Consider the following 14,479-nt stretch of genomic DNA (forward strand, 5'->3'; position numbering starts at 1 on the left):
ACGTACCATACATCAAACTTACTCGTACGCCAAGTCAGCACCCAAGGTTTTCTTTCAGTTGTTCCTCGGCGCCTTGACCACCCGCCCGCACCACTCCGCCATCGCCCCCCTGCCCATTCCGCGACGGGAGAGCCCGTTTCTGGCGGTCGCATCTAATAAAAAGTGGCCGGTGCGAAGGAGGCTCCAGTCCTTCCTCGCCTTATATAGTACCAAGGCAGTCCACGAAATAGTACAACAGACAACTACAAAGTACGCCCAGCAGCTCCCGTCCGCCTCTTCCGCAGCGGGCTTAAGCAGGGCCAGCAGGCTGCCGAGAGACCCCGGCGGCGTTGTCGTCGTCGCGCGCCAAGGTGTTTCTGCTCGTTGCAAGTGTGTGCGCGGCGCGGCGGCCTCATGGCCGGGATAGATGGCAGACGCGGAGCCGCCGACGTGGAACAAACGTGGGCACCCCGGCCCAGACTGACGGTGGTGGCCTGCACCGCACCGCCATGGCATGGCATCGTATCGTATCAATCTTCATGCGTCCCCATGCCATCAATTCCACCCCATACATCCGTACTCCGTACAGTACAGACCCGTATAATAATCCCGTCTGTAGTTATGTATGTACCCCCGAAGAAGCCGCCGCCGCCACTCCTTACACTCCATCCCACACCTGAGGCTCTTTTTGGGTCTTCAATCTGCAGCAAACACCCGCACTTCAACTGCCCGTTCCCATCCATTCATACATCCATGCATGCATCCATCCATCCTCAGGGGAGAGAGGGTTCGCCAGCGCCTGCGCGCGTGCACTCATTCTCGCCTCTCCCACTAACAACAAAACAAAGCCCCTCGTTGCCTTATTACAGGTCGGTGGTTCGTACCATCCCGCCCCGGTCCCCTACACCCTCTCGTTCCCTCCTCAAACCGCCCACACACACACACACACACACAACACACTCACCCGTGCGTAAGGGTACCTGCCTACCTACCTACCTTACCTAGTAACCATCTGCGGCAGGCCCGTCAGTTTAGAGCCCCCCCCGGTGTCCGTCTCGCATCGTGTCGTGTCGTGTCGTGTCGTGTCGACGAACCGAACGCTCCGGAACCGCGACGGCAACACGGTCCTCTCTGCTTTTTTGTTCTCCCCGTTCCGTTCTTTTCCTTTCCCTGCCTGGCCTTGCACGCGGCGGCGCGCGTTCTCCGGCCGGTTGGTTGGCTGCCGGCCGCTGCTCCAACACGTCAAGCGTTTTGCTTTTTGGCCCTTTCTTTCCTCTTGGCTGTTCCGTTGCTGCTGCTGCTGCTTCGCTGCGCTGGCCCGCGGCATTGCATCCGTCCTCAATCCCGCCTCTCTCACTCTCTTCCTTCTCTCTACCTTTTACTTTCCTTCTCTCTTGTCTCCTTCTCTCTCTCTCTCTCTCTCCTTCTGACGGCTTTCCCGCCCTCACCGTATCTTTCGCTCTACTACTACCCTCCCCCTTTCCCAATCTCCCTCTTCCCCCTCTCTCTGTTTCGTCGTCGTCATCTATCTATGCGGGGGGGAAGCAGCCTGTTTGCAGCTATTTCGTATGCTCGCAGGCCCTTTGCTTTTATTGGAATTTTGAGTCGTTGTACCAGAAAGGCAGTGGCAGGAAAGGGCCCCCCCTTCTCCCTCCCGGTCCCTTTCCAACTGGCCCGCCCCCATCCGCCAGACCCCCATTCCCTCCCCCCTGTCTTCGCTGCGCGGCGCACTGGGTAGCAGGCGGTCCTCCTCCTTGTCCTCTTTTGGTGTGTTTGCGCGTGCTGGGATTTTTTTTCATCGCCCCCTTCTTGCGTGTTCGGCTGCAAGCGGAAAAGCACAGAGAGTCGACCTCGAGGGAGGGCGGTTCGCTGGTTCCATACATACATCCATCGCCTAGGGCAGGGCGAGCCCCGAAACGTTCCCCCCCCCGACGCTACTCGCGGGCGCTACGCTACGGCCGCCAGCGCTACCACCTACCGGTCAGTGGAAGTGAACCTGGAACTCGCCCGCGGACCCACCGCCAGCCGCATTCAGCAACCTGCCAGGGCTGCATGCTGCCTCCCGGGCGGCTTCCCGCCCCTCGCCTCTCTCCCTTGTTGTTGGCCCCGCAGAGACATTGGCTCCTCATCGACGACGTTCCTCATCGACAACGACTTGACCTTGCCTACTGAAGACACCAGCAATTTGCACCGACCGCCCTTGCTCGTCAACGATTTATTCTCCCGTCGCTCTCCCTCGTCCGACCCGAATATAAGTTGCCTCCGCGCGCAAAGGGAAAGGTCCCGCACCTCAATTCGACTGGGGGGCCTGACCTGAGCAGAGAGACGGGAGTCGAAGAAGCAACGCTGCAGCGGGCCACTTACACGCTCCCAGCCACCACCGGCGCCCGACTTACACCGCCGCACGCACCGAATCGCGCCCCTTCTACACACGACTACGAACACCACGACCATAACCACCACCCATCCCACGGCCATCTGCTTCCCGCCGCAGCGGAAGAGCGGCACATCGCACATCATGGCATTGGGTGAGAGGGCAATGGAGAGGCTGCGGGCTGATCTGCTACGTCGCGCACGCAGAGATGGCCCAGACGCTGGGCGAGAAATGACCGACGTGGCCGAGGCCACACGGGAGCCGCGAGCTGCGAGCAGGAGCGACGACCAAAGATCGCGGAGCCGTCTCCCGACGTTGGGCACACTCCGTGTCTTTGGCCGCGGCCACGGCAGCGGCGTCGCTGAGACGCCCAAGTCCCCCGACTCCGAGTCGAACCCGATCATGCCCATCTACAACTATGCCGGCGACGCCACCGTGGCGCCCCGTCCGCCGCATCACCTTGCCCGACCCCCCACGTCGCCGGCGCCTCTCCTCCCGCAGAGTCATATGCCGCTCCCGCCGGAGCCCGTGGCCATCAGTCCCGTTGGCACGAGCCCGCGCAGCCCGACACCACCGATCCAGATGACGGGTGCATTTCCCGTGCCCGACTCGACGGCCCACGGCCCTACCGAGTCGGCCAGTGGCGTGAGCTCGACCAGCGGCGGAGGAACAGATACATCCGATGACGACGAGAGCGGGCGGCCGCACCCGAAGCGGTTCCTGTTCTGCTTTCCGTGGGTAAAGTCCAGGAGGATGCGATCCCAAATCCTGACCTGTTTCGTATCCGGCATGTTTCTCGTCATGCTCCTGGCAATCTGTGCGTCATGAACCCCTCGCTTTTATGCCCTGCACATGCGACTAACACGTCGACGCAGACCTGGGGCTCACTCTCACCAAAAATATTCGCCAGGGAGAGCTGACCATCATGATCATCCTCGTGGTCCTGACGGCCGCCGCCTTCTTCGCCTACAGCTTCGTGCGCCTGCTGCTGCTCATATTCCAGCCAGACCGTGGCAGCAGGCGTCGCCGACGAGGCCAGGTGCCGGACATCATGGCCCAGGGCGGCTACGTGGTCCCTTCGAAACCCATCCCGGTCCTGCTGGCTCGGGACGAAGAAGTGGCGGGAGCCCAGAGTCAGGCGTCCAAGTTGAAACCGCCGGCGTATGGCCTGTGGCGAGAGAGCGTGGTAAGTCATGACCCGCGACGCCAACCACCTCACTTACAAGACGGCGAGACTGACGACGTGAACAGCGTGTAGACCCGGACCGAATCTTCTGGCAACGCAACACCGACGCAGGCCCGAATGCGGGGCGCCCGGAGACACGGGCCGGGCCGCGGCCGCCGTCGTATGCTTCTGATGACGGAGTGTCGTACATGATGGACGCACGACCCCGTTCCATAGCCCCTCCGCTGAGCAGCTCATCCATATATTCCTCCGATCTTGCCCGGTCCGCAACAGTGAGCCAGGGTCATGTCGAGAACTGGCCCGGAGCGCCGCGTCGATGATTGCGTGGTCTGCGGGACGAACTGATGGGCCTCGGCACGAGAAAAGGGAGGCGGCTGGGAGAGAGGAGGAGGAGGCGTCTTTTATGATTTCTAAATGAGCGAAGCACACAAGCATTGGTCCATGTGGCGTGTCGGACGAGCGTGTACAAGGAAAGTCTCGGTCTTGGTGGCGGGTGCGTCCTAGGTATATGATGACTGGACCGAGGTGTGAATACCTATCGGGCCTAAACTCTAGACGAGTCAATGAACCAGCCAAGTTGAGCTGGCATATGTCCTGCCCCTCATTGATTCCTGATGATTCCTGGTGATCCCTCGTCGAGTAACGGCCAGCATGAGCCTCCGATGTTGGGGCCGGAGGAGTGGAGTGGTGAAGCATGAATGACACATCTGGCCCGTCTGCCCGTCACAGCGTGAATGGGGGGAGCTCTGGACTGGTCGACTTATATACTTCGTAACCGATTGAGCCGCATCTGCAGGGGCAGGGGCTGAGCCTCGGTCGCCTCGAGGCGTCAGTTCTGCACTGTAGGCGTCGGAAACACTCTTGGAAGCAGTGTCTCCAGGCCAGCCCCTCCTTGACCGACATGAATACGAATTGATCCGCCGAAGAGCGTCGAGACTGTGAAAGTGCGCATCAAGGGCTGGCTCAAGGAGGCTGGGAGCTGACGAGGAGCAGAGAGTTGAGTCTGGCCCTAGAGAGCGAGACGGGTTAGTGCTTCCCGCACCTCCACGTGTTGGCGCTTGACATTGGCGCTTGACAGAGAATACCGATGGGGAACCTGCCTGCCCCGCTGAAACACTCCGCAAACATGGGCAGGACGGAGTCGACGCGAGGTAACTCGCGTTATTAAGCTGACTGGTTGCAGACTCATGGAAGAGCCTTTCCAAGAGCTGTCGGTTCGCCATCTCCCCGGCTTACACTGGGGCGCAAGAAGCAGGCATGGCGGGCGCCTTTATAGGGAACGGAGCTGATGACAAGCATAGCACATGCTGAAACAGGCGAGCGCATCCGCGCAGTCGGTCGCTAGCGATGATGACGGCGGCAAGCCAGAATGGCTACGAAGATGACGCTGGAGATAGCCTTGGCTCCTGTGTGGTCGTCCGAGGAATGGTCTGAGATGTTCGAAATTGTGGGACATCGGCCGCTGGTGGGTAGGTGGCAGGGACGTGGCCGAGGAACCTACTTTGCACAGAGTAAGTTGAGTTGTTGGGGAGTGAACCTTTTTGTTTGAGGGCTGGGAGGTGCGTCAAGCGGAAGCGTGACACGGCGTGACATGGCGCGATCAGTCATGTGAGCGGCTCTTGCTGTTGTGAGAGTGAGTGACGCGAATCCGCGGATGCGCAAAACTGGGCTCGTCAGCATTCATCCGACTGGACCAAGATTTCCAGGTTAATGCGAGGCACTTTATAGTGGTGTTATTAGTGTAGTACAATAGCCACAAGGCGGGCATGGTGTCTGGCATCAACTGGCCTTCCTGGCCAACTGGAGGAGTCGATCCGGGCGCTGAGAGCCTGCCTGCCTGCACTAGTCTGGCTAGCCCAGTGCTCCACCAGCCACGGGGCGCCTGCCCCCATCGGATCCCCAGGTAGGCTCCAACCTTGGAAGCCATCCCAAGGCCCGAGGGCGCATGCTGCGTGAAATGCAAGCACCACTGATTCTTTGATGAAGCACCAACCTATCAAGTTAGTACCTGCTACTAGTTGTAGCACCGCCCGAGTTCCACGTTCCCCCGCCCGCTCCCCCCTCCACTCCCTGAATTTGTTGCCGCCGGCCGCTCGCCCGCGAGACTAATATTCCTCGAGGCGCGCGCAAATTTTTTTCCTCCGCATCTACATCCTCCACGACATCAAACAAGAACTTCCAGTCTGCCTATTAAGACGTGGCAGTCTTGACATCACAGAAACCCTTCTTCTTCTTTTTTTTGGTATCATCGACTACCCCAAGCCACGCTTATAAGTAAGCTGCATCTCGCCTACCACATCGAGTTATTTTTATGTGAGTTGAGCCGCCTCTGCTGGACTTGTTGCCTGGCCCAACTTCCTCGGCTATGTTGTCCGTACTCGCGCCCCCGAGACGGGCTTGGTCTTCTCGTGAGTGCTCGTCTCTCTAGCAGAGGCTTGCATTCAGTCTTGCCGTGGTATTCGTCTCCTGCCGTTGGATTCTATCGTGGGACCCTTCACTCCGTAATATCGCGGCGTCTGCGCCACCGACCTCGACCTTTCCCACGCGGCCGAGCGACCTCGACAAATATGACGAATTGAGACGCACACGCGCCGTTGCGTGCCCGGCGCCGTCCCGATGCTCTGCATTGGCGGCGCGTCGAGAGCACTCGTAATGACGTGAGTTGGGCCGCCTGGCTGGTCGGGTCAGCGACGGGACACGGTTACCTCTTGCCGTACTCCCGCGGCCGCAGCCTGGAGGCGTCACGCTCACGCGGATGCGCAACCTGAGCTTGCGTGCCCTCCTCCCCGGACCTGCTCGCCGAACCTATCGACCTTGAATCGCAATACTGTCATCAGGATATGCGCTGCTCCGAGTGCCTCGGGGGCCGCCGCGCCTCCGCGCCCGAGCCGCTCCCCTTCCGGAATGACGCATCGAACGTTGCACAGCATGCGCATGACGACGCGGACGGCTACCGCCGGCAGCCTTTACCGAGATACGTGAAAAAAAGTTTTGCCCCCTGGCGCGCGGTGGCTGCCAATGCTAAAGTATGGCACCAGCCTGACGCACGCTTGGTGGTGGCCTAAGGCGGCAGACAATGCCAGCCGGTCAGACTTGCGCCCCGTGGATCCTGGGAGACGGAGCGCTCACGATAGACCAAGGGCTCGGACAGCCAAAACGTGCTATAACCTCTGCAGACGCCTTTGCTGACTGGACATGGCCACAGACACCCCCGAAGCCACAATGTCCTCCCTCTCCCGACGCGCTTGCTACAAGTGTGGCAATGTCGGCCACTACGCCGAGGTTTGCTCCTCGGCTGAGCGCCTCTGCTACAACTGCAAGCAGCCCGGCCACGAGTCCAACGGCTGCCCGCTCCCGCGCACCACCGAGGCCAAGCAGTGCTACCACTGCCAGGGCCTGGGCCACGTCCAGGCCGACTGCCCGACGCTCCGCCTAAGCGGCAACGCCACCAGCGGACGCTGCTATAGCTGCGGCCAGCCCGGACACCTTGCTGTAGGTCTTGACTCGGACCCGGCGTCGCAGTGACGCAAAGAACCCGCAGAAACTGATGCAGATGCTCTCAGCGCGCTTGCCCCAACCCCGTCGGCCCCATGGGTCGCGGCGCCCCCATGGGCCGTGGCGGATACGCTGGCTTCCCCGGTCGCGGCGGCTTCGCTGGCGGCCCCCGTCCTGCTACGTGCTACAAGTGCGGCGGCCCCAACCACTTCGCGCGCGACTGCCAGGCCCAGGCCATGAAGTGCTACGCCTGCGGCAAGCTGGGCCACATCTCCCGCGACTGCACGGCCCCCAACGGCGGCCCTCTCAACACGGTTGGCAAGACCTGCTACCAGTGCGGCGAGGCCGGCCACATTTCCCGCGACTGCCCTCAGAAGAATGCCCCCGGCGAGATCAACCCGGCTGAGGTCGACCTGTCCAACGTTGCCCCCGCCGCTCCGGTGGCTCCCATTGCCCCCGTGGCATAAACACCCCATATACCAACGAAGAGCGTCTGTCTCCTCTGCACTCTCCCGCTGCTACTGACTCTCTTGGCTTGGCGGCAGGGGGGTCCCAGACGGACAGACAGCCCTCGAAGCTGTTGTCACTCGCTCTGTGAGAGCGGCGGCTTCGAGGTCTACCTCTCCTTGCCTACTTTTGTGATTTCTTTGATGCTGCGACCTTATCTTATCTGGCGCCGACGGTTTCCACACTCGTTGGGCGCCCTTCACCGATCAGTTTCCTTCAGTATGACCTCTATATTTTCAACATGGCCTCATGACGTTTACCCAATATATCGGCTTAACATGGCGTCTCCGGTCATCTCACAACTCTTATTTTTCTTTATTCCTCTCTTCGGGATCCTCGACTGTTTCGGAAACGACGACGAAACGGTCATGAAGGCGGCGAGAATATGCTTTCTCTCCTGACCCGGATGCATCCAGAACGGTTCAGGCCGGGTGGGCGGCAGGGTGTAGAGGTGGACTAGATTTCCACCTCATCCGGCCCCCTGCCCAAGCGCTCCGCCACGGCCCCGGCTCTCTGGGTCGGTCCCTCGCCCCGGCGGGGCTTCCCTTGATGGGCGAGGTGACCGCGGATCATCCGGGAATCCCAATGGAAACGACCGACAGACACTGTCACGTGGCTCTTCTTGACGACTAAAGACTTAAATGGCACCGGCGAAGGATATACCCCGTGAGGCTGAGTGTTGAATGTTGTTGTGTCGAGCTGGGAGCGGCGCGCCCGAGACCTGGACGGGGGGGAACAACCCAGCCGGCGTATCGCATGACGTGCTTGGTCGCGTCTTTGACGAGTGCGCGCAGGACAGGGACCCCCGCAGAGGCGGTTCGAGCAGTTGTTGAGTTGCAACCGAGTCGGGCGCGCGCGCATACGGCGGTGGATGCGAGGACGTTTTTGAGCGCTGCAAGGCAAAACGAGAAGAAGTTGAGAGGATGGAGCTGGACGGAGTAGGCCCAACTTCGACCTCGGGCTGTTGACGACGGGAATGGAAGAAAAACAAGGAAAGAAAGCTGTTAAATACGAAAAGAAGCGGCGAGATCCGCGAGTTTGCTCGCTGGCGGAGGGCTCCCCCCTTTCACCAAAGGGGGGAGTTATTACGCCAGCGGGCCCTCTCGCCTCGCCGTTGCGCATAAGTGGATGCTGTGGGGAGGGAGTAGTAGTAGGGGAGTTTGTGCGAGGAGACAGACGCGAACAGGGCTGGACAAAAAAGCTGTGCCACCACGACGGACACCGTCGACTTTTGTGAGCTGCGCGCCGAGACAAAAGAGTCAAGACTCATGAGCACATGAGCGAGACTGCCAAAAAAGAGAAAGGAAGCGGCAGCGAACGTGAGGCGACCATGTGCCGGCAGCAGGCAGGCAGACAAGTAGTAGCGCCTCGTGTCTGTCGCGTTTGATATGAGTGAGCGAGATGCGGCCACACAGCCCAGAGGCGCGAGGACAGGACAGGACAGGCAGGGGGGGTGTAGGGCAAAATCAAGTTCCAAGTTTTTTTCCTCTCAACCACCACCACCATGAATGATGCGAAACTTTGCGTCTTGCGTGCGCGAGCGAACGGGTACATACATGCAACTACCAACGTACCATTGAATTTACTTGAATTGTAACGTACCTACCTGCAGATTGATTGGTATGAGTGCTTGCTAGGCGGGTTCTTGCCATTGAGCGTCCCGCAGGTCGGTCGGTCGGTCGGCCGTACTACAGTTACCATCTGCGAGACACGGTCTCCGACCTGGGGGGTGGTTGTCCGACTCCCATGCCTGGCCGGGTTCCCCAACTTAGTACCTTTGACCATGACACCCACCCCACTGCTGCCGCAGCTGCAAGCTGCTGCTGCTCTACCGCCAAAACGCTTTGACGGCGTAGGGCTGACTGCTAGCAGGCACTACGCACCAACAACCCACCTTCAACCCAAGACAGCACTTCGTGCTATCGGTACTAATGTATCCTGTCATCCTGTGTCCGTTGACTCCGTTTCGTCCCGGCCGCTGACAAGGTAAGACAAGAGACAGGCATAAGGTACCTACTTCTCTAGGAGTGAGGTAGTTAGGTCTGGTGGGCAAGGAGGGGCTAGTAACCACAGTAAACGTCAAGACGACTGCACGAGAGCCGATAGTGTGAGTCAACGCCGGCACATATACAATGAATATGCTAGGTCCCGTGCCATGCATGCCGGCCAGCGGCGGCGCGTGGACACGCACGGCACAAGGACCAAAGACGAAAGACGGGCGTCATCGTCGTCAAAACAGGGCATCACCAAGCAGTCAGCCAGCCAGCCAGCCAGAGCAACGTGTCCGTCCGCCTTGCTGGAAGCCCCTTCCTTCATGCCCCTCCCCCCTGTTCTGCCCGCGCTCGTCTCCCCCCGGTTTGAACGCCCAAAAGTCAGCCGCACGACATGCCTGCACGACGGACGACGCTGGACGCACACACACACACACGCACCACCACCCCAGCCGTGCCGCCCGCCCGTCCGCCTTGCGCCAGTCATGGTCGTCGTTTGTCATCTCGTCCTCTTCGCAGCCGTGCCCTCCTCCCCGGGCCCGCGCGTGGACAAGAAAAGGTTCGCGGACGAACGACAGGCCTGCACGCCCGTCAGCACTTAGGCAGCAGCCTGGCCGCTTGCTTGCTTGCTTGCTTGCTTGCACGCCCGTTTCGCTCCGTTGCCTTGCAGGCTGGACAAGCAGCCGGCGTTTCCCTGGCCCCCCTCCTGCCCCCCCTGCACCCCCCTCTTCCCGTGAAGACATGAATGAGGCTCAACGGGGCGTCCTTGCACGGACAGGGGGGGACGTGGAGAGGAGGGGGCGGAAGGGTCTAGATGCGGCTACACCCGCCTGCCTACCCGTGAAGATAAAGATACAAAAAGGCGGCAGGTTGGCGTGACGTCGCACCGGCGCTGAGTTGTTGATCTGCTGCTGCTGCCGTTTTTTCTTTCTGGTATCGAGACTACACGACGAGCATCACGGGTTTTGGTACTGGATTGACCGCGTACTGCACTTGTAACGCATCCCAGCGAAGAAGACGAACTCCTACCTACCTACCTATTCAGCGAGGTCCAGCCAGGGAACGAACGACCCTGGAGGCGCCTTCCCCGAGCGCGTTTGCCGCAAGGAAGTAAGGGAAGGAAGCAAGGACGCCGAGAGTAGAGCAGAGCATCGTTCCTTCCGCTGCATCGCTCGCCGGCCACCGGTCACCGCCAACATGTCTGCCATCCTCGGGCCTCGCATCGGCCGCCGACGACGCTCCCGGTCACCCCCTCCAAGGTCGGGCTCCATCATCAGCCGCTCGATCTCCGTCTCGCCGCCGCCCTTTGGCCGCCGCGGCTCCAGGCGAAGCGTGCCCATCAGGATGGCCCCTCCGCCTTCGCCGTCGCCCGCGACCCGGCCCCCGAAGAAGCAGCAGGCGCCGCAAGAGGCCATCGACGAGTTCTGGGCCAAGTTCACCACCAAGAAGCCCGGCAAGGGTGAGTCTGCTCCGTGTTGCCACCGCCGCCGCCGCTTCACATGAAATAACGTCTGACTGACACTGCCCGTAGCGACGAGGGTCATCCCCAGGAACCAGTTCGTCGACCGCGTGACCAAGAAGAGCGCCGAGGGCACCACCGCGGACGGCACGGCAACGTCGGCCACTGCGTCGTCGTCCGCTTCTGGGTCAAATAGGACCACGACCCAGACCAGCTACGAAGGCGCCGCGGCTATGTGCCGCGCCAAGGTGGCCAAGATCGTCAAGGAGTGCCGCCGCGTCAACAAAAAGTACCGCGATCCGCACTTCGACCTCGAGTCGGATCTCAAGCTCGGGCGCCGCGACACCCTCGAGTCGCTCGGCAACATCCGCGGCGCGCGCAAGCCCCCCGGCAGCGACTTTTGCCCCCGCAGCGCCAAGCGCGTCACCGAGATCTTCGACAAGCCGCAGTTCTACATCGAGGGGCCGACCGCAAACGACGTGAGGCAGGGCCGCGACGGCGACTGCTGGCTCATGTCGGCGCTCTGCACGCTGAGCAACAAGAAGGGCCTGATCGAGCGGCTCTGCGTGGCGCACGACCAGGCCGTGGGCGTGTACGGCTTCGTCTTCCATCGCGATGGCGAGTGGATATCCGAGATTGTGGATGACTTTGTAAGTGTTTGGGTTGCGACTCCTTGCGTCGAGAGCCCGGTGCTGAACCAAGACAGCTTTACCTCACAAAGTCCGATTACGACGAAAGCTACACCGACAGGGTCCTCTTCGACGAGTGCGAGCGCGTCAACCCCGAGGAGGCGTACCGCAGAATCTACCAGTCTAACAGTGGCTCCCTGTACTTTGCCCAGTGCGAGCATCCTCAGGAGACTTGGCTGCCGCTCCTGGAGAAGTGCTACGCAAAGGCCCATGGCGACTACGCTGCCATCGAAGGTGGCTTTGGAGGCGAAGGCATCGAGGATCTTACCGGCGGCGTCACGTCTGAAATATTCACCACCGACATTCTCGACAAGGTATTCCGCCGTTCTTGTGTTCAGATCGTTCATCGTGCTGACTGCAATGTAGGAACATTTCTGGAGTGAGCTTCTCAGGGTCAACCAAGAGTTCCTATTTGGCTGCAGCACCGGTGTCTGGGGGGAGTCGACCTGGGGCGAGCGCAAAGGCATCATGGAGCGCCACTCCTACTCCGTCCAACGAGCCGTCGAGATTGATGGGAAGCGCCTCGTGCGCCTCAAAAACCCATGGGGCAAGGGCGAATGGAAGGGCCCGTGGAGTGAGTCGTCCAAATTCTGGTCAGAGCCGAGGCCCATGCTAACCGTGTTGCAGGCGATGGATCCAAGGAATGGACTCCTGAATGGCTCGAGAAGCTCGGGCATCGCTTCGGTGACGATGGAGATTTCTGGATAGCGTACGAAGACCTCCTGCGCAAGTACCAAGCTTTCGAGCGAACTCGGCTTTTTGGCGACGAATGGAGCATCACTCAAATCTGGACCACCCTCAACGTGCCGTGGATGGTAAACTACCACGACACATACTTTTCGCTGTCCATAACAAAGCCTGGTCCCGTCGTCCTGGTCCTCTCCCAGCTTGACGACCGATATTTCCGCGGCTTAGAAGGCCAGTACCGCTTCGAATTGGGTTTCAGACTCCACAAGACTGGCCAAGAAGATTACATCGTGCGCAGTCAAACCCCGTACCGCATGCGCCGTTCTGTCAATGTCGAACTGGATCTGGACGCCGGTGACTACGATGTCCGTATCAAGATTGATGCGTGCCGTTACGAAGACTTGTTGCCCATTGAGCGAGTCGTCCGTGACAACGCCAAGGACTGCCGGGAGAAGCTCACGCGTATCGGGCTTGCCTACGACTTAGCGCACGGCAAGGGAAAGGTGCTGGAGACTCCCGAGGAGAAGGCTGCGCGCAAAGCACATGAGAAGAAGCAGAAAGACAAGGAACGTCAAAAGATGAAGAAGGACATACAGAAAAGCCGGGAAGAGCAACACTACCTCAAGAAGAAGCAGTACGAGCGGGACGTTGAGAGGCAGCGAAAGATGCATGAGCAGCGCAAGGCCAAGATGGCGGAGATGAACGAGAAGAAGCGCGCGGCCGGCGTGGACCCGAAGGCTGGACAAGCAAATGTCATGCTGAGGAACGGCATGAACGGCAGAGGGCGTGGTCGCTGGACGAACAGAGGTCCTGCGCCTCTTGTGAACGAAACGTCGGCTGAGCCAACTCCGGATGGCACGGCGGCACCTCCAGTTGAGGAGCCGAAGCAAGATGTCGCTCCTGCAGACGCCGTGGCCAAGCCTGACATCGAGACACCGCCAGTCGTTGAGCCGAAGCAAGATGCATCCCAGCCGCAGCAGCAACAACCGGCGTCCGGACCGCAGCAGCAACAGCCAGTGCCTGGGCCGCAGCCGGTTCATAGGCCGAAGCAGTACATGCCGCCATCGAGGCATGCTGGGCGGCCTCCTAATGACGCACGGTCAGTCTCGCGGCCGAATGCCGGGCATGTGATGAGTGGTAGGGCCAAGCAGCTCGCTCCACCAAACATGGACAGCGAATGTGAGCTTTCCGAAGGCCCCTTTGGCGGGCATTACGAGTCTGAGAGCGAGCCGTGCTTCAACGACTTTGACTCCCTATCTGAGCTGTCTGAACGGGAGCTGGACATCCAAGTCGACGACATTCGGCGCATAGAAAAGAACCGGCCTCCGCCGCCCCCTCGTGAAGGCCAACCCCCCGAGGAGGAGCCAGATGAATTCGAGCGCGATCCCTGGAACGCCGTCGCTGTTGTCGGCCTGCGCGTGTACCACAAGCCGGAGTCGACCCTCTTGGGCCCTGACGATAGCGCTGCTGAACAGGGCGAAGACACGCCTGTCCATGTCGACGTGGTCAAGCTCAAGGTTGTGCGCCCGAACCCCTACGCCTCGAGCGACGAGATAGACGAGGAGGAGATGAAAAGCAAGGAGCTGGACGTGGACGACAGCGCCAAGGATGCGACCCTCGTGGGCGGCGTGACGGACCGCAAGAAGAGCATTATGGGTAACAACCGTCAGCCCTCGTAACGGATTCGAGGATGTAGACCCCCGAGTGCTGGCAGATGTAGGACTGTTGTCCTCGATATTGCGACTTGACGACGCCAGAGAATGGTTTATGAAAGTGGCTTAATGATGTCAAGACTGCTTAGACGCGAAACAACGACACGACAGCCCTAACGAGGTCTTCTTGGATGATTTGGTCCGCGCACGAAGGGACGAGATAAACGAACGAGATTGGATTAATTGCGCGCGCTGGATGGGGCCTGACTTTGGGGGTCCCTTGTATGCTGTACTCTCACGGCCTCTTTCCCCTAGCCCCTAGCCCCTTGGCCTGGCCCCTTTTCACCCCTTTCCCCTCATCCCCGCTACCTAGCAGACGCCGATGAAGCGTTCCATGAGATTACGACCTGAGAATCATCTACTCGACTCTGAATATACACAAGAATGTCTCCTTTCCCCC

At 60.2% G+C, this 14,479-nt stretch overlaps 4 protein-coding genes across 4 annotated transcripts; 3 read left to right on the plus strand and 1 right to left on the minus strand.

The window, feature by feature from the left end:
- Positions 1–914: 914 nt before the first annotated feature.
- Positions 915–1,367, minus strand: JDV02_002016 (uncharacterized protein). The gene has a single exon (XM_047982998.1). It carries the CDS (start codon positions 1,304–1,306, stop codon positions 977–979), a length of 330 nt encoding a protein of 109 aa, XP_047838968.1. The 5' UTR covers positions 1,307–1,367; the 3' UTR covers positions 915–976.
- On the plus strand, positions 915–4,083 carry JDV02_002017 (uncharacterized protein). The gene is made up of 4 exons (XM_047982999.1): positions 915–945; positions 1,001–3,170; positions 3,229–3,539; positions 3,605–4,083. Exons 2-4 carry the CDS (start codon positions 2,498–2,500, stop codon positions 3,857–3,859), a joined length of 1,239 nt encoding a protein of 412 aa, XP_047838969.1. The 5' UTR covers positions 915–945; positions 1,001–2,497; the 3' UTR covers positions 3,860–4,083.
- A 2,678-nt stretch (positions 4,084–6,761) lies between these two features.
- GIS2 (gig suppressor) lies at positions 6,762–7,501 on the plus strand (the record flags this gene model as incomplete). The annotated part of the gene is made up of 2 exons (XM_047983000.1): positions 6,762–7,031; positions 7,103–7,501. 2 exons carry the CDS (start codon positions 6,762–6,764, stop codon positions 7,499–7,501), a joined length of 669 nt encoding a protein of 222 aa, XP_047838970.1.
- Positions 7,502–10,350: 2,849 nt separating this feature from the next.
- JDV02_002019 (uncharacterized protein) lies at positions 10,351–14,477 on the plus strand. Its single transcript, XM_047983001.1, has 5 exons — positions 10,351–10,991; positions 11,064–11,641; positions 11,698–11,994; positions 12,047–12,254; positions 12,308–14,477. Exons 1-5 carry the CDS (start codon positions 10,730–10,732, stop codon positions 14,044–14,046), a joined length of 3,084 nt encoding a protein of 1,027 aa, XP_047838971.1. The 5' UTR covers positions 10,351–10,729; the 3' UTR covers positions 14,047–14,477.
- Positions 14,478–14,479: the final 2 nt, after the last annotated feature.

The sequence above is a fragment of the Purpureocillium takamizusanense genome, chromosome 2 (assembly GCF_022605165.1).
Source record: "Purpureocillium takamizusanense chromosome 2, complete sequence".
In the NCBI taxonomy this organism is placed as follows: domain Eukaryota; kingdom Fungi; phylum Ascomycota; class Sordariomycetes; order Hypocreales; family Ophiocordycipitaceae; genus Purpureocillium; species Purpureocillium takamizusanense.

What these genes read in the sequence shown, in the direction of transcription:
- JDV02_002016 (XM_047982998.1), bottom strand. Translation starts at nt 1,306, where the DNA reads ATGCCGCGGGCCAGCGCAGCGAAGCAGCAGCAGCAGCAACGGAACAGC.
- JDV02_002017 (XM_047982999.1), top strand. Translation starts at nt 2,498, where the DNA reads ATGGCATTGGGTGAGAGGGCAATGGAGAGGCTGCGGGCTGATCTGCTA. An exon ending in CGTCATGCTCCTGGCAATCT is followed by an intron (nt 3,171 to 3,228) that starts GTGCGTCATGAA and finishes ACGTCGACGCAG; the next exon opens with ACCTGGGGCTCACTCTCACC. An exon ending in GCCTGTGGCGAGAGAGCGTG is followed by an intron (nt 3,540 to 3,604) that starts GTAAGTCATGAC and finishes CGACGTGAACAG; the next exon opens with CGTGTAGACCCGGACCGAAT.
- JDV02_002019 (XM_047983001.1), top strand. Translation starts at nt 10,730, where the DNA reads ATGTCTGCCATCCTCGGGCCTCGCATCGGCCGCCGACGACGCTCCCGG. An exon ending in CACCAAGAAGCCCGGCAAGG is followed by an intron (nt 10,992 to 11,063) that starts GTGAGTCTGCTC and finishes CACTGCCCGTAG; the next exon opens with CGACGAGGGTCATCCCCAGG. An exon ending in CCACCGACATTCTCGACAAG is followed by an intron (nt 11,995 to 12,046) that starts GTATTCCGCCGT and finishes ACTGCAATGTAG; the next exon opens with GAACATTTCTGGAGTGAGCT.